Here is a 23,023-nt window from a genome sequence, read left to right on the forward strand (position 1 = left end):
GCAAATGGATTAGCTGAAGCCTTCAACAAGACTATCATAAAACTCTTGTCAAAAATCGTGAAAACTAATAAACGAGACTGGGATGACAAGCTTGGCGCGGCTCTATGGGCCTATCGGACCACGGTGCGCACACCGACGGGAGCAACCCCGTATTCACTGGTATACGGATGTGAAGCTGTTCTTCCATTGGAGATTCAAATCCCGTCTCTTCGGATCGCTCTTGCAACCCAGATGACGACCGAAGAACAACATCAGAAACGCCTCGACGAACTCGAGAGGCTCGATGAAAAGCGCCTGGAAGCTCAACAACATATTGAGTTTTACCAAGCTAGCATTTCTCGAGCCTTCGACAAGAAGGTTCGACAACGAAGCTTCAAAGAAGGGGATTTGGTTCTAGCTGAGAGGCGGCCTATGATCCTTAACTCCAAAAAGAAGGGCAAATTTGAACCCAAATGGGAGGGACCATTCGTAGTAGAGACAGTTTACTCGAGCGGCGCATATCGCTTAGTCACCAAGGATGGTGACCGGCTTATGATGCCAATAAATGGCAAAGAATACCACATGGGGTATTCTCTGGGATAACCTAATCATTGTAGTATTGATGAATAAGAAATCCCCGTTCGAATTCCGAACGCCGAAATGTTTCTTCTTGTCAAACTCTAACTCTCATGAGTTATTTTTGCGAGATGAGATCTAATCCTTTGATGGATTAATCTTCCCTCACCAAACTATCCGCTAATCAAATTAATCGACGGTAGATCCACCAAAATTTCTATCTGCCAGTCATTGGCATTTCTCAGACTCAATATGTTAGGTCCTAATCACCTAGCAGTAAAGTCCTCCTTTGAGTGATAATACGAGTTGGCATTTTCTTTGCTACCTGTATTCCACTCTCTTTGCTTTCAGGTCAAACCTATAAAAGTTAGGGCCAAAGCCAAATTCCTCTCTCGATTCCTTCCATGAACGAGAGGTCCACATTCAATTCGAACAGTCAAACCTATAAAAGTTAGGATTGTTCCCGATCTCACTTAGTTAAGCCTACAAGTAGTTAGGACTAAGACCGAGTTATTCCTTTTCGATAAACGAAGATCCGCCTTTGTTCCTTTTTCCACCAAACCTATAAAAGTTAGGGTCGAAATTGGGCTTTCTCCTCAATGAATGAGGGATTCTTTTGATTCAAATGACCAATCCTATAAAAGTTAGGGTCGTTTGAACCTTTCCGATTCTCGGAGTGGAGATCCCACTCTTAGTTTCATCATTTCGGAGTCTGGGGGTGGAGATCCCACCTCGAGTTTCCTTTCCAGCTGTAGATAGAATATAAAATTCTTCCTCTTCAGTACCGAGAGATAGAATATAAAATTCTTCCTCTCCCAAAGACAAAATTCCCAACTTCCAATCCGTGCACTTTGTGCACGGGGAATTTTATCTCAACTCCTAAATAGAGATAAGTCTACGCCTAACACGCGTCGCCGGTTTAGTCTTTCGCCGATTGAAAAAGACACCAGAGTATAATTCTGGGGAATTTTATCCTGAAGCCTAAGTAGGGATGAGTCAACACCTGACACGTGTTGCCGGGTAGCCTATTCCCGTAACAAGGGCGAAGCCTATGTATTCAAAATCATAGCACAAAGTCTTAGAGAATTCACTCTCTTAGCACAACGTTATATGAGGAACGGATTTAGACAATCCGCATGCTAGCCCGATTCAAACGGTGATCGATAAAGGCACATCAAACCCGTTGGAGGCTGGGGGTTTGCCAAAAATCCCAAAGCCTATGTCTAACACACATTGCCGGTTTAGTCTTTCGCTGATTGAAAAAGACACCAGGATCTAAGCCTGGGGAATTTTATCCCGAAGCCTAAGAAGGGATAAGTCGTCGCCTAATACGCGGTGCAGGGTACCTTTTCCCTATAAGAAATGGTTAAGCCTATGTATTCAAAATCATAGCATCAAGCCTAAGAAAAGCAATTTTCTTAGCACAACGTTACATGTGAGACGGGTTTTAATAATTCACATGCTAGTCCGATTCAAACGGTAATCGGTAAAGACATATCAAACCCGTTGATGGCTGGGGGTTTGCCAAAAATCCTGTAAATCTTGTCATTGCTGAGTTCAAAATAAATAAAGAAATATCATAACTGAATCAAAGGCTGAGTTTCTATTAATAAATCAAGCTAAAGCATACAATAAAAAGCTCATCATCCTGAAGACAGTCGGCGGCTAAGAACATGAGATTTTAACTTAGAAAGCTTGTCTATATAACTCTGTTCTAGTTCTACTTGCAGGTCAGCTCGGATGGATTCTTCAGAATTGCTCAAGATCCTCGCAGCTTCATTCTTCACTTCCATCAATCTCGCCTGCGTAGGTCCTAATCTCTCAAGCATCTGCTCGCGAGACCTCTCTAGTCCAGCCAACTCTTCCGCCATAATACCAACAGATTCCTCGGCAAGCTTCAAGGCCTTCCTCAATTTATCTACCTCCTCACGCTGAGAGCCCAAAGAATTGAGTAACTCGGCTCTGTCAGTATCCTTCCTGGCAATACCAGCCATCAGCTGTGCGACGGAATGCTCGTATGACTGAAGTTCATGACCGATGGAAGATCTCAAATCATGCCACTGCGACAACCTATTCTCCAGCTGAGAAGACACGAAAGAAGAAGCTCCGCTAGCCTGTAGCTCCTCCAACTCCCGGAGTTCAGACTCCAGGACAATAAAATCAGCAGCGAGGGAGTCAGCTAACTCCGAGTATCCGTCATCTCGGATCATCGTCATGTAGCGAGAAAGGGAACGTCTGTACTGATCAAAACCATATCCTTGGTGAAGAACCTTCTCGATCATGCTGTTAAAAAAGACAACGAATGAGTTGAGATCCATCCGGAATACGTCTCTGCGAGGATCGGGATCAGACAAGATGGCAAGGATGTGATCATATGGAGAAGGCCGAGATCCTACAAACAACAGTATGGAAGGCTAAGAAATTATTGAATACGATAAGGAAATTTAAAAGCAAATTCCGAACATACCAATGTCAACGGAGGCCCCCTCGGGCTGAGATCTGACAGGCTCCGAGATAAAGGCAGGAGCAGTCGTAGAGGGTATATCAACAAAAAGATCGTATGCATACCTGCAATCCCACCGTCCTCAGATGCAGCGGGAATGCCAAGAGTCATAAGGGTATCGGCCCAAGCGGCTGGGCCTATAGTTGCACTTCTTTATTAGTCAAAATGAAAATTTAGACAAATAAGGAGGATTGGGATGATAAGGTCATCTGCATACCTGTAGGTCCATCATCCGTAGGTATCTGGGGAATGCCAGGAATCATAAGAGAATCAGTCCCGGTGGCTGGTCCTATGATTGCACTCATATATTAGTCAAAAGTCAGATAAATAAAGAGGAGTACGATGTCCCTAAATCGCATGCGTACCTGCAAGTCCGTCACTCCGAGGTAAGCTAGATATGCCGGGAATCGATATTGGGTTAATCCCAATGACTGGCGCTGTAATATTAATCCTTCGTTAGTCAGACAAAAGATCAGGCAAGATGAAGGGAATCAGATATATACCTGTGAATGAATCACTCTCAAAGGGTGGTCCCACGGTTCTTTTGGTGGCCTGCTCAGCCAACATATCGGCTAATAATCCAGCGTCGGGTTTCAAGAAACTTGGTACAGGAGCACACCCATGTTCCTCGAAACCTACATCATGATAGGCTCCATCCTCAACTGGCTTTTCCATCGCGACATCTGCAGGATAACCTAAATGTTGGAAGATGAGGAAGAAAGGAAAGCTCAGAAATACCTGCAGCAAAAACAGAAGATTCTCTTTCCCCATGCTTGAGGAGGGTATCATTGGATGTAGATATACCTGAATATGGGACGGTGGGCTCAACACTATTCACCTGCTCAAGATCAATGTTTAGATCGATGCCCAGAGAACCGTCATGAAGGGCGTCGCACATCTGCTGCATAAAGCAATCCATGTTATCAGATCCAGGAGATACCGGACCCGATGGAAGTTCGCCCTATTCAAAGAACCCTGGAGCATAAAACATAGTTACGAATCCCAAAAGGTAAATCACCTTAAAGCAATAAAAATAAATATTACCTTCCCCTCCATCGGCAGTGCTTCCTAAGTCCACTCCATAAGGACGCTGACCGTCGTGGGGTTTATGTGCGGTCTTCTTCCTTTTCGGGGCACCAACCCTCCTAGGACCAACAGGTCGGTCATGCACGGACTTGTCACACGTCTCAACATGCGTGGGAGCTCGATCGCTGGGCCCTGAGCTCATATAACGAGAAGCTGGCGACTCATGATCATCAACTGTCCTACCTAAAGTGACAATGGTCATTTCATTAAACGAACAAGATCTGTCATTTAGACCAATTAGAATAGAGAAGGAAAATCAAAGAGCATGACAAACCTGTATCAAGTTCTTCTCTGTCGGTATCTATATCCACGTATTCCTCCTCAGAAGTCTCGTCGTCATCACCCGTAGGAAGGAGCTCTTCATCATCTTTGAGAAGAGATTTGGCATGCCCCTTTCTCTGCTTCTGAGCAAGCTCAGCCCTGCGAGCAGCCATCATAGCAACCTGGACCGAGTGCTCGGACTGTAACTCTGAAAGACTCCTCACACCTATGGATTCATGGGCGGAAAGGAACCACTTGCAACTGAGGAAAGTGGTCAGCGGCTTACGCCTATATGAAGGAAGAGCAAAATGGGCTCTAGTGCAGCCCACCATAGTCCACAGCCATGCTCGTACGCTGTCAATAAGCCCTCCCTCAACCTGCAGACCACGACTTGGATTCCCAACATACAGTTGGTCATAGCCGAACTGACGAGCAAAACGGCAGGGAAGGTAAGGCTCTTTGTGGCATTGATTCTTCACCCGGAGAACAAGATACCCAACGCGGATGTTCACTAACCAGCGGAAACAACCAACGTCGAGAACAGTCCGGTCACTTCTAGGTTTCTCCTCGTCAATCAGCACGTCACCATAGCGACCCGAAAAGTGAGGAAAACACTTGAAGAACTCCTAGCTCTTACGGACTCGAAGCTCTCGTTGTACATCACTAAATTTGTTCCCGAGCCATCTGCTCTTTTCCAACAGCTGCACAAAAGGAACGGGGACATCAACAACGCTGGGCGCCGACATCAAGTCAGGACGGTGAAGGACAAGCCACGCCATCAGATATGCATAAGGAAGCTCGACCTTCGGACAAATAAGCTCGGTCGATGGTTCAGAACCCCCCTGTGTAAAACTACTGACTAGACACCTAAGCCCGCAATGGATGCCAGCAACCATCGCTGGGAGCAGGGAAAGCTCTCTCCCGTAAGCTAGCTGAACGGCAGGAAAGAGCACCTCGATAGGTAAAGCGTCTGAAGGCTGGTACGGAACAACACATTTCTTCAACCAGAGAGCAAGGTATCCTGCTAGTAGAGTCCGGGGCCTAATGGACTTCTGTGCACGGCGAAGAAACGAACGAAACTTGGTTCCTGTAGGAAAAGCTCCCTCAGCACTGGCAATGGTGTAAGAACGAGCCTCAGCCTTCTCCACCAACTCATTAACGGCGGTAGGGGTCAACACATCTAATTCACGAATGGGCTCGCTGGAATTACCCTCCAAATTCTGGAACAAATAGCTAGCAAACTGCTTCAAGCTGATCTGCTTCTTCCTTTTCGCTAGAAGAGAAGTCTGGGCCAAGGAGGTATAATAGTGACAAGTAAGATCCCAGAGAGTGTCATACATATCGGGAGTATCTTTCTTCATACACTCCAACTGCTGGTTCGAGGGGAAGTACTCCTGATACGGACAATCCCCCATCGGAAGACCCGAAACATGGTGCATCTCGTGCAAGGCCAACCCTAGCTCACCACCACTGGTCAGAAAGGTGTTGCCTCTAACAACGCCAAGAAATGGTGACAGCTGATCGGGAGTCCGTACATGGTGGCTCGTATAGGTGCATACAATCCACTGCTCTTCAAATCCCTCTCCCAGCGCGCCAATACGAAACTGGTCATGCGTGCCCACCATCCCTTGGCTAGTGAGGAAGCCCAACCATAGCATCTATAATCTGGTGGAGGTAACCTTCTCCCCAGAAGAGCCAGACGATTACCCACGGTAGGAGCAGGTACTGACACCTCGCCTGGGGGTGCAGTGTCAAGGCCCATGATCCCTGGTCGAAGACCACGAATATCATGATACCCGCTAGAACCAGGAGTCTTGTGATGAGAGGCATATCCACACTGGACTCGCTCAGCATCATCAGTAAGGTGCTAAGACATCTGTCGCTCCACAGCCTGTCCCTTCAAGTGACTGAAAGAATATTGACGCGGAATGGAGGGAATGTACAAGAGGAGCTCTTCGTCGAGAGTACAGCCAGTGTTCCTCGGTAAGGCCGTCAACGTAGCAAAAGATCCTCGACGTGATCTCCGAACAGGAACACTCGGGCTTCTTTTAAACCTGATAGAGGAAAGAATCCACAGTAAAGGAGGCATCCGCCTGATAAGCTTTAGGCGCCAAAGCAATCACGACCCCTCCTCCCGCTATCAAACGACAGGATTCGTCGGCAGCGATCTCTCTGTCAACCGAGGAGTGCGGACTAACGGCCTGCCTGAGAGAAGCTGTAAGAAAGACTCCCGGCCTACAACCAGTATTGGCATTGAGGGGGCGGAGGAAGGCTACCCGCCAGCGAAAACTCTACTTGCATAAAACACAAGGATAGAGTCAAGAAAATCCATCTCATAAGAAGAAGATAAGCTCATTCACGGAATAACTGGATGAGGACGATTTGAGTGCTCTACACGAAGAACGCGTATGCATCATCACGTAAATAACTGTAACAACACCGACTATAAGGTTGTAGTGACGACACAAAAATCACCCCAAATATAACCAGAAAAGACTTGAATTGCGCCGAAGCCCAGGACAAGCTCTGAAACCTTAACCCCTGCGAAGCGAGGGTGTCGTTCTTCCTCATGACCCCCCGAAGAGCCCGTCAACAGGATACGAAAATGTAAATTCTCACCCCCAAAAGCAAAGAGGCCGCTGCGAAAGATGGCCGAGGCGAACCTCTTACCTCGCTGTGCTGCGAAAATTGAGAACGACTCCTACAGCGGTCCGAGGTCGGCCCGTGGAGTGGAGACATTGAAAATCTTGCAACGCAAAAGCAGAGCAAGTCAGGTACATCTAAAAGTATGTAATACAACGAAATTTAAGAAACAGGCGAAATTAAGAACTTTAATTTTAAAGTCCTATGGCTATAAATAGGATTTTATAATTGAAGTCTAGTTAAACCTACAAATTTCGTGCATGCGAAACAATGATTGTCATTTTTTGCAGTGAATTTTGGTGAATACCTAAAATACCCTTCGTGTTCAAGGCTAAATTCGGGTCAAGGACACGCTCGAGTTGGGTCATGGTCATCATATCTGATCATATAGCACCCCCGATACCCCACAATTTTGGTTAATTTTATAAATAAGCCCTTTTGTAGAATTTAGCCAAGTTTGCAAATAAACCCCTCCACAAATTTCGGTTTGGTTTTCGCATACCCTTCTCAAAACTTTAGTCATGGGTTTGTGGTCTAAATTCTTGGAATTTCAGCCCTAAAATTTCAGCCCTTTTGCAAATATGCCCTTCTACAAGTTTTGAGTTGCTTTTTGCAAATAAACCCCTCAAACAATGTCGATTCTTTTGTATAAAAGCACCTTTCAAATTCGGCCAAAAGGAGTAAAATTTTAGTCCTAAATGTCAGCCCCCTTTGCATAAAAAACCCTCAAATTTCAGTCCAATTTTGCACAAAAGCCCCTCAAATTCGGCCATATTGTTGATTTTACATAAAACCCCCCCAAATTCTTGTGCATACACAACCCATCATCAAAGAGCCTATCCTCTAACTCATGAGAACAAAAAGCTATGATCTTTGCATACAAATTCATGGTATACCCCCATCACAAACATAAAGCTATGATCTTTCTTGAAAAAGAGGAGAGCTTTGAAGGGAAACTTACCAAATCAAGAGGCTTTTCTTGAGCCTGAAGATGATGAAACCCTAGCTTGGAGGAGAGGGTATTTTCGGCCAAGGAGAGAACACCAAAATCCGAAATTTCGTTATGGAGTTTATGGGTTTAGAGTTCTTGGAAGGTAAAGAACAATGGTGGAGGGATAGAGGTAGAAGAAGATGATTCAAGAGGGAAAGAATCCTCTTTTGAAAAGACTTTGAAAAGAGGGGGGAAAACAAAAATGGAAAGAATTCAAATAAAAGGGGGGGGGGGATTCGGTTTTTGGCCAAAACACCCCAAGGGGGGTCTCGGCAAAACCGAGAAACCCCAAGGGTGTCTCGGTTTTGTTGGGACACCCATTCGAGACAATTCAAGGGTGTCTCGGTTTTGTTGAGACACCCCTTGGGTGTCTCAACTCTATTCGAGCCCCCCTGAGCCTTTTTCGAAGTCCGAATTTGCCTATTTTCGCCGGTTGTTGGACATTTCGACGAAATCCACACTAATCAACGACGAGCGATCCAAAACCCTAGGGTCAACGCCAGTCAACGCGTAACCCTAGGTCAACGCCAGTCAACGCGTTGCCACACAAGTCAACGTTTGACGATTCAAAACCCTAGGGTCAACGCGTAACCCTAGGTCAACGCCAGTCAACACGTTGCAACCAAAGTCAACGTTTGACGATTCGAAACCCTAAGGTCAACGCCGGTCAACGCGTAACCCTAGGTCAACGCCAGTCAACGCGTTGCAACCAAAGTCAACGTTTGACGATTCGAAACCCTAGGGTCAACGTCGGTCAACGCATAACCCTAGGTCAACACCAGGCAACGCGTTGCAACGAAAGTCAACGTTCGAGGATTCGAAATCCACGAAAGTCAAGGTTCAAGGATTCGAAATCCACACAAGTCAACGTTCGACGATTCAAAACCCTAGGATCAATGTCGGTCAACGCGTAACCCTAGGTCAACGCCAGTCAACGCGTTGCAACGAAAGTCAACATTCGAGGATTCGAAATCCACGAAAGTCAAGGTTCGAGGATTCGAAATCCACACAAGTCAACGTTCGACGATTCAAAACCCTAGGATCAACGCCGGTCAACGCGTAACCCTAGGTCAACGCCAGTCAACGTGTTGCGACCAAAGTCAACGTTTGACGATTCGGAACCCTAGGGTCAACGCCGGTCAACGGGTAACCCTAGGTCAACGCCGGTCAACGCGTTGCGACCAAAAAAAGTCAATATTCGACGTTCGAAACCCTAGGGTCAACGCCGGTCAATGCGTAACCCTAGGTCAACGCCAGTCAACGTGTTGCGACCAAAAAGTCAACATTTGACGTTCGAAACCCTAAGGCCAACGCTGGTCAACGCGTAACCCTAGGTCAACGCCAGTCAACGCATTGCAACAAAAAGTCAACATATTGTGATCCGAAACCCTAAGTCAACACAATGTGATGGAGGTAGTTCAAAGTCAACTCAATGACACAAGCCAAACTCAATTCATCAGCTGTAGACTCGAGACTCTGACGATGGCCAAGCGATAAACGCAGCGCCGGAAGAACTTCGGCTATTCGTCAAAGCATCGAATAGACCGAAAATCGAAGGAGTCAAGAGTTGAAGCTAACTGCAGGTCCTTTACGCCGACTGAAGGCTAGACCAATCACATCCAAAGTATTTCAGCCTCTTCTATAAAAGAAACGAGTCCGGAACGCTTTGGAGGGGGTATCTGTAGGCATCGAAAATTACCTATAGGTCTCCACGAATGGCTCAGTGTTAAGGAACGACAATGAACATCACCATCCGATCCACAGGAGTTCGATTGACGTTGATGAACGATTGAAGTGAATCAACGAACTACGTGAGCCGATAGAATTTCGGAATAACGGAGGCACGGGCCAATCGGGAACCCTACGATGTTCGCAAAAAGAACAATGCCCTTCATATATCGATCACTCTACAGATAATCCAACCATCGGAGCGGATGGAACTCCTCGTCAAGCTTCCAACGCACTTGGAATCACTCAAATCCGAGTTCGGACGAAGAATTTACGGCGGAAACAATCAAACGTACACAACGGAGCGTCTCAGGCTGAACTGGGACACCCGGGGTGTCTCGGGAAAGTCGAAACACCCCAGGGGTGTTTAGGCAAAGCCAAGACACCCCAGGGGTGTCTCGGCCAAACCGAGACACCCCAAGGGTGTCTAGGCTTTGCCTAGACACCCCAGGGGTGTCCCAACGTCCTATGTAACCCCCATGCCTATAAATAGGAACCTTAGGGCCTCATTTTGGAGGATTTGGATTTTTGGAGAGTTGGCGAAGCCCTGCTGCAGTGAAGAGTGGTCGAGCACTTCAACACAAGAGAGGTCTTCATCAGATTCGCATCACCCGTGTCCGTTCCTTAGCATTACCCTTCGCCGGTAATCCTAAGAAGAGCAAATATCTTGTTTTAGCCGAGATAGGCGCTTCAAGCTTCTAGATCTCCTCGCGGATCGACGAAGCTCTGCCCGATTTTGCTGGATCAGATCTGATTGCCAGGTAGTCCACGGATATCGACGTCCCCGTCACAGGCCAAAGACCCACGCAAGCAAGAGACGATAAACGGATCTTGCGTTTATTTTCAAGAAAGTTGTAATTTTTTATTTTCGTTATTTGAATTTCATTTGTAACGCTTAAAGTTTTAATGAAATCAATGATGAAGGCAACTTTTGACGAAAACACGTGGGTCAGGGTTAGGGTTAGGGTTTCGGGGGAGAGGGAGGAGGGCATCGGGGAGAAGGTGGACGGGTCGAGGGCGGAGGAGTAGAGGGCTGAGGTCGAGAAAGGAGAAGTAGAAGGGGGAGGAGAGGGTGAGGTCTCCGGAGAAGGGAGAGGAGAGGGTGTAGAGGGCGGAGGAGTGGAGGGCTGAGGGGGAGGTGGAGGGGTCTCCGGAGAAGGGAGAGGAGAGGGTGTAGAGGGCGGAGGAGTGGAGGGCTGAGGGGGAGGTGGAGGGGTCTGTTGGGAAATTACCCGGATTCCCCTATTGTCAGATTTGAGAGAAAGCGAAAATAAATGCGCAAAAAGGGGACACGCAAGATTTACGTGGTTCGGCACAAATTTGCCTACGTCCACGGGCTGCTGCAGATCTTTCAACGCAAGATTTACGTGGTTCGGCACAAATTTGCCTACGTCCACGGGCTGCTGCAGATCTTTCACTATTTGCGAGAAATATTACAAGTGTTTTTCACACTCAAACTCACAACCCTCTTCACTCTGAAAATTGCTCTCAATTTTCTCTCTTGGATTTTTTTTTTCTCACAGAGTTTTCTTTCTTCTCTCTTAATCGCTCTCTAAGCTTATGCTCTTTTCTGTGATTTTTGGAGTGCATTCACCGGAGGAAGAGAGGGGGGCTTTTATAGGCTTCAATGCTCCTTTTTTTCTTTCTGACATTTTTTACTTTTGCTTCCATCTCTCTTTTGTCAACACACACCAACCAACAGCCACACGTTTCTCAACTTTGGCGGCCCGCTTCCTTTCTTCCTTTGTCTTTGTCTGCTTTTGTCAAAAAACTTTTTAGATGGCAGGAACTTTTGACCAACAATCTCCCACTTGAAGACTGATTTCAATCTGTCTTCACATCTCGATCTATGCAGCAGCTCTTCCCCGATCTTGTTATTGTTGCAGGCCAACTGAAGCTGAACACAGCTTCAGTTTGTCAATAGTCACCATCTTTTTCAGCATGTCTGCCGGATTTTGAGCTCCACTGATTTTTTCAAGCTTCAAAATTCCATCTTCCAGAAGTGATTATTCTAGACGGAATATTCTAGACGGAAATTTTCCGTCTAGTTTAATACAAACTAGACGGAAAAATTTTCGTCTAGAATATTCCGTCTAGAATATACGATTTTTTACTAGTGCCTTTTTACATTCTTTGTACAAGCTAGAAATTTAATACATAAAATTCAGAATGCATGAATATTCTTATATTTGAATTACAATAAATAATTTTGGATCATCATATATGAATATTGACAGTGTATGAGCATATATACCTATAATCTCTTACATCAAACCTTATATCATGTTAATGTGTTATCAAACTCTTTGAATAATCTATTTGATAAGCTGACCTGAATCATTATATAAAAAGAAACAATTGGAGGCCAAATCCAACTGTTTCCTCAAAAATTTAATTAGTTTTCTCAAAAATAATGTTAAATTGAATTTTACTCTTTCTGAATTTAGGGATAAGATGTGAAATTTCACTTTGAGTGTGTAATCTACAAATATACCTTGTAATATTCAGATGATTTTGATTTCCAATTGAAAATCAATAATTAAATGCATGTGAGTTGCATATTAGTGTGAGGCCAAATCCAACCCCTTGAAGGTGTAATTCCTTTTATTTTTCCGTTAGGGTGTAATTCTCTAAACTTCTCATTCTTTTTTCTTTTCCTCAAACTGCCACTGCTCTTTCAGGTGATAAGAAGAGAGCTATCTTTGAATTGATTCCCAGAAGTACATATAAGTAGATTCCCAATCATCCTTTACCCTTCAAAGATTTTGAAACTTGTGGAGGTTAGTGTTGGTTATCTCCACTGTGAACCGTTTTGATCCCAAAGATATATTTCCATTACCTCATATATGGCTCCTTTTATATGTTCAAATTTTCAGGCTTATGTTGAGAAATATGCAAATCCTAGGCCTTTGCGTGACTGAAGCTTCTTAGTAGGAATACGTTGGAGCAAACCCAGAAGTACATATAGTGCAGACATTAATGCCAGTTTCTCTCATAGGATGCTTCTGTCCAGCCTGTAGATTTTGAAGACTGTAGGCTATTTAACGTTTTTCATCGAAGTAGCAAGGTAAGGAATAGTTTTAGAGAACTGTGACTTGTTTTTTAAGTTTGAAATATAGAAACTGGAGGTACCTTGGAGACAGGGACTATATGTTGTAGATTTCCCTTTCAAATTTTGCTGTGCCTTAGAGCTTTTTGACATCTCTCATGCAGTAATTCATATTACCCAGCAAAAAATTTCGAGGTTCTTTTAAAAGAATGTTAATGTTCATATCGTGTAAATAGTGATTCTTCCTCTGGGTTTTTTCATGCTTGGAGTCTGATTCTATAATCATCCATATTCATGAACATAGCATACATTGTTTTTATTGCTGATTTTATTTATTTTTATATGTGATTATAAGCTTCAACTGTGGCGGGACAATGGGCAAATTTACCGATATGTGTTGACTTTCTGTAACATTGTTTCAATATTTCTCTGCAGAACTGTATGCTAATTCCATTCACAGTTTATAACTTTCATCATCCTTTATTATAAAATTACTGTGGAAGAAGTTCACGTCCATCTTCAAGAACTTGATGAGAGTATTACAGCACAGAAGCAAGTCAATGAGGCTCTAGGTATCTTGTTTTTTACCTCTACGATGTGTTACTGTCAGCAATACTTTCAGGCAAATCTCTCCAATAATGTCCTTGCTTGTTATGAACATAGCAAGAATTTACCTTTCCATAACATATCAAGCAAGAGTTTACGAAGCATTTCTGCAACGTTTGCACTTTCCCTTCTTCAAAATTCTCTCCTCAATCTTTGCAGGCAACTGAGGATCCGGCCGCACTCCACTAAACTGGGAATCACACTCCGCCATTGCCCTCGCCGCCGCCAAGGGCATCGCATTCACTCTGAGAATGAATTTTTTGACTCAAATTTGGAGATGGGTCAGTTAAAAATTTTGTAAACTGTAATTGCATTTTTTATAAATTTGGAGATGAGACAGTTAATTTTTTTGTAAACTGTAATTGCATTTTTTGTAAATTTGGAGATGGACTATGATAATGGCGATCAAGTTCCTAACTATTTTGTTGTAAACTTGTGTATATTCTCTTTATTTACTTGTGTTAAATTCTTTGTTGCTAGTTCTTAGTTTAGATTATTCTGTGTCTAAAGAGCTGCATTGATGTATTTTTGTTTGTTGATATGTGCAATTCGTTGAAGTACATTTAGATTTAAACACTGAATATGTCTTTGAAATAACTCCATGTTGTAAGTAGTGATAGTTTTTGTCTAAAGAGCTTGCAAGAAGTGTTCTTTTGTGTATTATAAAAATTTTTACTAGTTATATGTGTTAGGATATGTCTTGTTTTTGATAAACGGATCAATTGGGTTATATGGGTCGGGTCGGGTAACCCGTTTAATAATTGGGTCGGGTCACATTGACCCATTTATTAAACGGGTCGGGTCGGGTCACACTTATATAGGTCGGGTCAAATTTTATATGGGTCGGGTCGGGTCGGGTCGACCCATTTGCCACCCCTACCGTAAACCCTCTATAAATGTTGACGTTTTCCACTAAATTAAGGTATGCAATTTTACAAAAAAAAAATAAAAATCAACAAGACTATACTTTGTTTTTCTCTTTAGATTAACTAGAAACAGTCACTGACTTGAGCATTAGAGGGCACACCAAAGGAATCAATCTCCGTTGTCTCTAGCATCTATTATCTATGTAGCAATGTAGAGCTCAAAATATCCAGAACGGGAGAATCAAAACCATCAAAGACAATTAAGATACCAAAAATTGAGTTTAACCCTCCTAAATCACATATCGACTTCGCAATGTAAACAGTAGGATTATTAAAACGGGTCAGGTTAATTAAATTGGGGGAGGGGCAATTTCGTCTACACGCTTTTTTACACCATCAGAAACAGAAAAATCAGTAGTGATTTTAAATGGAAAAATCAACAGGGCACTTAAATGTAAGATTTTACAACTGGGCACATTAAAGTGCAACAATGGTGAAACTGTGGGGGCATTTAAAAGCAATTTAGCCTAAATATTTTTAACACATTAATAATCAATACTAACATGATTAAGTTTTTAGAAAATTATAGCCAGAAATGATAAAGTATAAGCTATCAGGTAGTGGACAATAGTTAGGATATTTTTAGATCTTTCAAACTTTGTCTGTCTAATTAGTTTCAATATACAATAAATTGTTAAGAATATATGTTGTATTTTTTAAAATCTTGAGGCGTAGGTGTAGAACCCAAGAATACCGACTTTTCTTAAATGATTATAATAGATTTATTATTTATTTCCACAGGTGTTTTGCACATGTACCCAATCATGCATGCATATGTGCAAAACCACAAAAATATCCATAACTTTGGAAAAAGTACATTCAAATCAATAAACCAACTTTGTTGGCTATTTGTAATTGCAATGTAAAAGTATCAGTAATATACCTCAAAACTTTTAAACATTGTATCCAATGAAGTTGACGATTTATTGGAGACGGGTTAGACTGGTGCTCAACTCAGACTGAACTCACATAGCACTACGTATTAAAAAAGGGTTAATTCCAAATAAACCCACGCACTGCTGCCGAGTTGTTGTAGTTCTGTCATTGCATATAGGCCTCTATGCGAAATTTTTTCTGTGACCCTTTTCTGGGGAATATATGCAACAATAAATTTTCACTTAGGGTGTATCTGCAACAGTAGAATTCTTTGGATGGACCTATCTGTACCAATAGATTTTGGTCTATCTTTTAGTGCTATGATATTGTTGGGCACGCCAAAATCTCGATGCAGTCAAGCAGCAAGAATAAAGCCCATGAACATTAATCACTGATAGGTTACTATAGACCTTGACATTAGTGGGCCTCATAAATTCAGACGATATTCACCACATAATAAGCAACTTATGTCATCTAAATGGCTATTTATGCTGCTACTTGTGAGATGCGTGAACCACGTGAACTACCTAACATTTCATTATTTTACGGGCCTGAAAATATACAGACTGAGTTGAGGGTAAAAATAGTAAACAAATAATTCAAAAATGCAGACCCAGGAAAAAAAAGATTAAAAAATAGGGGCATTCCGAGAATTGAACTCGGGACCTCTCGCACCCTAAGCGAGAATCATACCACTAGACCAAATGCCCAGTTGTTCGTTAAGCTTAAACATTTATTCTATTAGCAAATACGTTTACATGCATAAACAACACGAGCGCGCGAACCAAAACCAGAGTCCCGTCTTCTTCTTAGCCTTTACAACAACATACTGATCAATTAGTTAAACCTGGAGCATGTCTTTCTGACCTCCCCTTGGCTCCCAGTCTTCACGCCAACACTGCTCATCTTCACCATCGACTTCGGAAACTCGAAATCGAATCTCAACCCGAGCAACCCCCTTATGCTCCCAGCGTAGCTCTGAACAACAGCCTGCGTCGTAGAATCCCCCCACAGCCTCTGGTCAGACTCCAGCACGCCTTGAAGTAGCTGACGTCGAACTGCGTAGAGCTGCCGGCGTCGAGGGCGGCGCGCTTCGAGGGGTCACCATCAGGAGGGCAGAGGGATTGCAGTTGGGTCAGGAAGGAGGGGTCGATCGTCGGGTCTGCATTGCCGGTGGCTGTGAAGTTGTAGAGACGATATCGGAAGAACAAGCAGTCGGTTTGGCCAATTGTGTGGGCCCCTGATGAATACGTACAATATTAGTTAAGTCCATATCTCTACTGTATCTTCGTAAATATTAGTATGGATTATGTTATTCCAGTAGTTTGATTTTGGCAGATGGACCATTAATTCGCGTGAAATTTTCTCGACAAGTTTTGGAAGATGTTACCCTAAGTGAGTCTATCCGAGTAAAAGAGACAAAAAAAAACAAGGGGTCTATCTGCGAAGATCAAACTATCTAAAGTGCAATACTACAAGGGTCCTATGTGCAATTATCCCTAAATTATAAGTCGATTAATGCCCCGCGGACCTCAAATAGGGGGCCCAAGGGGGGACATGTGAGCTGTCCCCCTCCGGTTGGATGATGCACTGTTCATGGACAGTGCATCATCCAACCGGAGGGGGACAACTCACATGTCCCTCCTTGGGTCCCCTATTTGGGGTCCCTGTAGAAGCGCCCTTTAAGATGATTGTGATTTAGATCAAATTTCACTAACATGTGGAACCCCGTATCACAGTTTTCCCCCCATATGTTTCATTTGGGAAGAAAATTTTCAGAAACACCATAAAAATAATGAACAATTTCCTTTTAGAAGACGACCATCCAATTTTCATGGGAAGATCAGATAATCCAAATCTCTGCCTATAAACTCCATCGTGTTAGAAAATACAATAAACAAGACAATGTACACATTTAAATAAAAAAATGACAATGAGGTTTGTATCAAAAACTTGATAAAACCCAACACACCGATCCCATATTAGGCTGCCACTACAAAAAAAAAACATAAATAATAAAAATGAGCGAATTAGTTATGGTCTAACTACACAATGTAAGCAAACAAAAAAAAAGTAAACATCCCTGCAAAAACTCTGAAAACTGACAGAATTGTGAACAATCTTAAAAAAATTAAACCGAGATTAGCCGCTAAAACAATCACATATTCAACCAGAAAAACAAACTACGTACTCAAAAAGAGGGTAAAAGAGGGATCTCATAAGTCAGAATTTACCAACTAGTGTGACAAGATCATGATCATTTAACCCTTTATCAGCAAACTTCTGCCTCTGAACAGCAACAGAGTCAGCAGGCGATGGTAAACTCGTAGCCTCCGACGCTGACGAAGTCATGCCATCTCGCCTCCCGAGCGGCACAGACCAGCTCGGACCTCCGGTTAGGTCCACAGAATCACGAGCAGCCAACGCGAGGATATCAGCACAGGAAACAACCCCTGGGCATAGAGTTTCTAACTGAGATTTTGCGTCGTCTATGACTTCGAATCCTCTTAGGCCAAGATTTTGTAACGCGCTCCTCTCTGCAGAGGCTCCGGAGATGAGGACTGATCCGTCACAGCCCTGGACAAAACAACGTAATTTCCACTAGAATTATACAAGAATTATAAGAAAAATGGTACTAAAAATAAGCCTGGATTCAAAAAAAAAAAAAAAAAACTTATACAATAATTATAACCCTCATTGAGAAGTCTGGAAGAGGACCATTAATCGGAGATGAAATTAATAGTCCATCTACTCAGACCCAATTGACTGAAAAGGAATAACTATTTGAATCATAAGTCCTAGCATATTTAACCATATATTCATCTAATTGATTTTTCCGATGCAAGACTAATTAAGCTCATCTCACGTCTTTTGCCATACCAATTAGCGTAATGGAAGTGACCTCACGTCTTTTTGCCATACCAATTAGCGTAATGGAAGTGACTTTAAGATGGTATCAGAATTGTATAGTAACACGGAAGGTTAAGATGTGACGTTGTAACCACAACTTCAGATTTTGGTGCAATAAAAATAGATTGAAGAGCTATCGTTAACAAGATAACGGATGTGAGGATGAAATAGTTAAGCATATAAGAAATAAATTTAGTACAACGGAGAAACCTGAACGAAACAGTCGTGGAAATGAAGCCTCAGAAGACCAGGCGCTATGGTGGAGTCTTTGTTGAAGTACTTCTCAACGGTGGATCTCACTGTGGCCTCGGCTCTGGGACAAGATGAAGAGTAGAAGCCTGTCCGCAGAGTTTGAGCTTGGGCGTGAACAGAAAAGAAGAGAAGGATCATTCCAACGGAGCTCAACACGATATTAGAATCCATCTTATGTATGACAAAAGCAAACGCCCTGCTTGTTCTCAAATCTCAACCCCCCAAGCTTGGTATTTATATAGACAGCATGTCATAAAATTCGAATATGTGTAGATTCATATTGTCAGAATACGGTAGAGAGTTCACACTGCACCGTTGTGATTCAATACTAAAAATTTAACACTTATATATCCCAGCTTCAGATTGTACTCATTTCCAGTTTTCATTCAAGATGAATCCGAACCGTCCACTAAATAACAGACGGTTAAGGTTGAGAAAGTAATCCCCTACAAGGTTTTCGTCGGTGAAAAGCATCTCAACCCCGTGCACACTTTTCAACATCCTCCTCCTTCTACCTTTCCCTGCTGGTTGTAATAGTGGAGCAACGCTTTTGTGCAATGCGCGTGGGCCATCGAAGCTGATGCTTCTCAGTTTACGTCCACTGTTTCGCCTTAATTGTGGATTACAGAGCATTGGGTGGTGGCGATGCATAAAGTTCCATTAGTTTTTCAAAATTCTCTCCAGTTTACCTTTATTACATGTGTAACATTCAAACATCGATCGTTCCACATTACTTTTAGGCCTACATCTTGAACTGGTGAAGCGAAAGATAGTCTAGAGATCACTTGGCCGTGTTCAAACTGGAGTTGCTGCATCCCAGAACATGCTATTATACACACCAGCTTTCAGACGACGCGGTGTGATCATGCAGCTTAGTTTGTACTTAACTTCTTCAGAGCCTGTTATTTGTAAACCAAGATTCATAAAGGTAGTGGTTCATATAAGGCTCCCCTTGGAGTTTAATTATAATTTTCAATCCTCGTTGTAACCTCAAGGTTTTGATGCATCAAAGAAATGTATATTCAAATACCACCAAGCTATTTAGAAAGCGGATTAAGAAAAGTTGTGTGTTAGGGACCCAGGTTTCAGTCGTAAAACAATGTATATTTGTGAAGATCGATTGTGGAGAAGGAAGTAATTAAACCTCTATGAATCTAGTTTTCCGTGGGAAAAGTCCTCTCAGTACCATCTTCAATTAACTGTTGCTTGTACTCGCTTTTCCCTTGCTAGGGCCAAAATTGAAGCATCTTTTCCAGAAAAGGAGAGTTAGGGATAATGAAGAATAATTAAGCACTTGAAAATGTTAGAATAGAGAGGAATAAAGGGTTGAGAACCTGCTTGAAATCGTATGGGATCTATATGCAACAACGAATGATTACGTCGGAACTTCAAATCATGATCCAGACCTCTTGACATCTTCAGCTTGCTGTTCTTTCGAAAGTGAAGCATCTTCATCTAGACGAAGCAGCCGTTCCCTGAGAAAGTGTGGCCCAAGAATATTAGGAGATAGACTGCAGCCTTTGCAAATACATTGGTTTCAATCACTTAGATGTAATGTTTCTTCATGTGCTCAGGGGTTTATAAACTGTCGACTTAAAATTCTGTCAAATCTGAAACAAAAATTTAAATACAATCATCATCGTCCACAAGAAGATCGATAAAATCAAATGAATCGGGGTAGTGGTGCCATTATCATGCTTGAAAAACAACATGAAGCAAATTATAACTTGTGCCCCTGAACATAACTTGTGCCCCTGAACAGAATAGATGGAAGACTTTAATAAGGAATGAGAGAAAATGAAGGAGAATATGCTGAGTACTGGAGTTACAATGAGTTACGATTAACTGCTAAATAATAGATGGGTACATATAGATACATGATCAAATATCATCAACACCATTGGTACTAACTGTTGGGAATTTAACGCCGAAATCCCTAATGCAACGGAAATGCAGAATAGAAAAAAGTACACCAAGATTCCTAATGCAACGGAAATGCAGAATAGAAAAAAGTACACCAAGATTTACGAGGTTCGGCAACTGCCTACGTTCTCGGGAGCCACACAAAGTACACCAAGATTTACGAGGTTCGGCAACTGCCTACGTTCTCGGGAGCCACACAGTCAATTTCTTATTCATCAAACAAGAAATTACAATTGAAGAGCAAATCCCAAACTGTGATTTCTCAAATGAACACTATAGCTACAGTGTTAACACCCACAATAAATACCCTCTTCTGGTTTCTCTCTCTTCTTAAATATCCCCCTTCAAACACTGTTGAATGAAAGCTGGGGATTGAAAATCGCTGCTGCGATTTTGGGGATGAACGCTGCTGCGTTAAGAGGATTCGCCGCCAGAAGAAAACGAAGGGTGCAGCGGACGCGATGGTGGGGGGCTGAAACGCGGACATCGGAGTCGCCCAACGCGAGGGTCGCGTTTGTCGAAGCCGAGGGTCGCGTTTGTCGTCGAATTCGCCTGCAGCTTTGCCTGCGTCGTTCCTGAGCTCGTCGGAGCTCCTCGTCGCCGGCGGAGGTTGGTTTCCACCCCCAATTCTAACAATCTCCCACTTGGAGATCAAACCGACGCCAATATGCTATCCCATCAAGATCCTCTTCTGTGTGGCTCCGCCTTCATCATCTATGCATGAAGGCCAACTGAAGTTGCGCACAACTCCAGTTTCTGAACTGTCACCGTCTTTGTTAACATATCTGCTGGATTCTTACTTCCTGGAATCTTTTCCAGTTTCAACACGTCATCTTCCAACAGGGATCTGATGAAGTGGTACCGAAGCGCAATATGCTTCGTTCTAGAATGAAATGCTGAATTCTTCGCCAAGTGTATCGCACTCTGGCTATCACTGTGCAAAACATTCTTCTCCTGTTTGAATCCCAGCTCTGTCAACAAACCTTGAAGCCATATCATCTCTTTACTGGCTTCAGTCACTGCAACATACTCAGCTTCTGTAGTGGATAGGGTAACGATCTTCTGTACCTGTGACATCCAACTAACAGCTGTAGTTCCAACGGTGAATACATAGCCGGTGGTGCTTCTTCGGTGATCAACTTCGCCGCCGAAGTCTGCATCTACGTACCCTTGCACTTCTACCTCTCCCTTACCAAAGTGCAAACACTTCTGTGTGGTGCCTCGTAGATATCTCAGAATCCACTTGACCGCTTCCCAATGAGCTTTTCCTAGATTTGACATAAACCGGCTGACCACTCCCACTGCATGGCCAATGTTTGGTCTTGTACAGACCATTGCGTACATCAAACTTCCGATAGCTGAGGCGTAAGGAACCTGAGCCATACTCTCTTTCTCTTCTTCTGATTGAGGAGGCTGATCCTTTGACAGACGAAAATGGCTGGCCAAGGGTGTGCTCACAGGCTTGGCGTCGCCCATGTTGAATCTCTGCAAAACACGGTTGATGTACTCCGTCTGAGATAACTGCAAGAGACCTCTCTTCTTATCTCTTGTGATTTTCATTCCAATGATCTTCTTAGCTGGACCCAAGTCCTTCATGTCAAACTCTTTTGATAGCTGCTGCTTCAAACTCTTGATATCCTCCATATCTGCTCCTGCAACAACATATCATCAACATACAACAGTAGGATAATATAGCTGGACTGATATCTTTTGAAGTAGCAACAGTGGTCGGTGTTGCACTTTTGGAAACCTTCCTTATGCATGAAGCCGTCAAATTTCTTGTACCACTGTCTTGGGGCTTGTTTCAGGCCATACAAGCTCTTCTTGAGTCTGCATACCAGGTTCTTCTTCTTTTCTTCTGAGAAACCTTCTGGCTGGTGCATGTATATCTCCTCTTCTAGATCTCCGTGAAGAAACGCCGTCTTCACGTCTAACTGCTCAATATGAAGATCTTCAATTGCTACAATACTCATCACGGTCCTGATAGTATTTAGCTTTACCACGAGAGCGAAAATATCGGTGTAGTCAATTCCTTCCTTCTGCTGAAAACCTTTGACAACTAGCCGGACTTTATATCTTCTGAAACCATCCTGCTCCTCTTTCACCCGGTACACCCATTTATTGTGGAGTGCCTTCTTACCCGTGGGCAACTCAGCTAGTTCCCACGTCTGGTTTGAGATGAGAGACTTCATCTCATCTTTCATGGCAAGCTCTCACTTGCTCGCATCTCCACACTGACAAGCTTCATCAAAGCTTTCAGGCTCCCCATCATCTGTCAACAACAGATAGTTCATGTATCTCCTGTTGGGTACAGGAGGACGAGAAGATCTTCTTAATATCGGAGCTGGTGCGTCGGGCTCATGCGCACCATCTTGTCCAACAGGCTCTTCTTGCTGAGAACCCTCTGCATTGGGTTCTTCCGAGAGGTTACGCGGGACATCATCTGAATCTACAAATATTGACTCGCTCTCTAAGTTAACTGTCTTGTGCATGTCCTTGTACATCACCTTCTCGTTGAATATCACATCTCTGCTCCTGATCACCTTCTTATTTTCGTTGTCCCAAATGCGGTAGCCGAACTCATCTTCACCATAGCCGATGAAAGTGCATTTCTTTGATTTGAGATCAAGCTTATTCCTGCCTTGATCACTAATATGCACGTAGGCTACACAACCGAAAACTTTAAGATGTGAGAGTTTTACCTCCTTTCCGCA

At 43.2% G+C, this 23,023-nt stretch overlaps 1 protein-coding gene, 2 long non-coding RNA genes and 1 other non-coding gene across 4 annotated transcripts; 1 reads left to right on the forward strand and 3 right to left on the reverse strand.

The window, feature by feature from the left end:
- Window positions 3,275-3,612, reverse strand: LOC109843493. The gene is made up of 3 exons (XR_002247701.1): window positions 3,562-3,612; window positions 3,424-3,495; window positions 3,275-3,347 (listed from the first exon to the last, which is right to left on the reverse strand). It is a non-coding gene; the product is annotated as an uncharacterized LOC109843493 (long non-coding RNA).
- Window positions 12,802-13,674, forward strand: LOC109843499. The gene is made up of 3 exons (XR_002247702.1): window positions 12,802-12,834; window positions 13,252-13,388; window positions 13,582-13,674. It is a non-coding gene; the product is annotated as an uncharacterized LOC109843499 (long non-coding RNA).
- Window positions 15,835-18,668, reverse strand: LOC109828790 (peroxidase 25-like). Its single transcript, XM_020395730.1, is given in 4 exon segments — window positions 15,835-16,261; window positions 16,264-16,464; window positions 17,459-17,801; window positions 18,345-18,668. Coding segments are annotated over 4 exon segments (957 nt in total). The 5' UTR covers window positions 18,558-18,668; the 3' UTR covers window positions 15,835-16,061.
- TRNAP-AGG lies at window positions 15,863-15,934 on the reverse strand. Its single transcript has one exon. It is a non-coding gene; the product is annotated as a tRNA-Pro (tRNA).

This window comes from Asparagus officinalis, chromosome 1 (genome assembly GCF_001876935.1).
Source record: "Asparagus officinalis chromosome 1, Aspof.V1, whole genome shotgun sequence".
In the NCBI taxonomy this organism is placed as follows: domain Eukaryota; kingdom Viridiplantae; phylum Streptophyta; class Magnoliopsida; order Asparagales; family Asparagaceae; genus Asparagus; species Asparagus officinalis.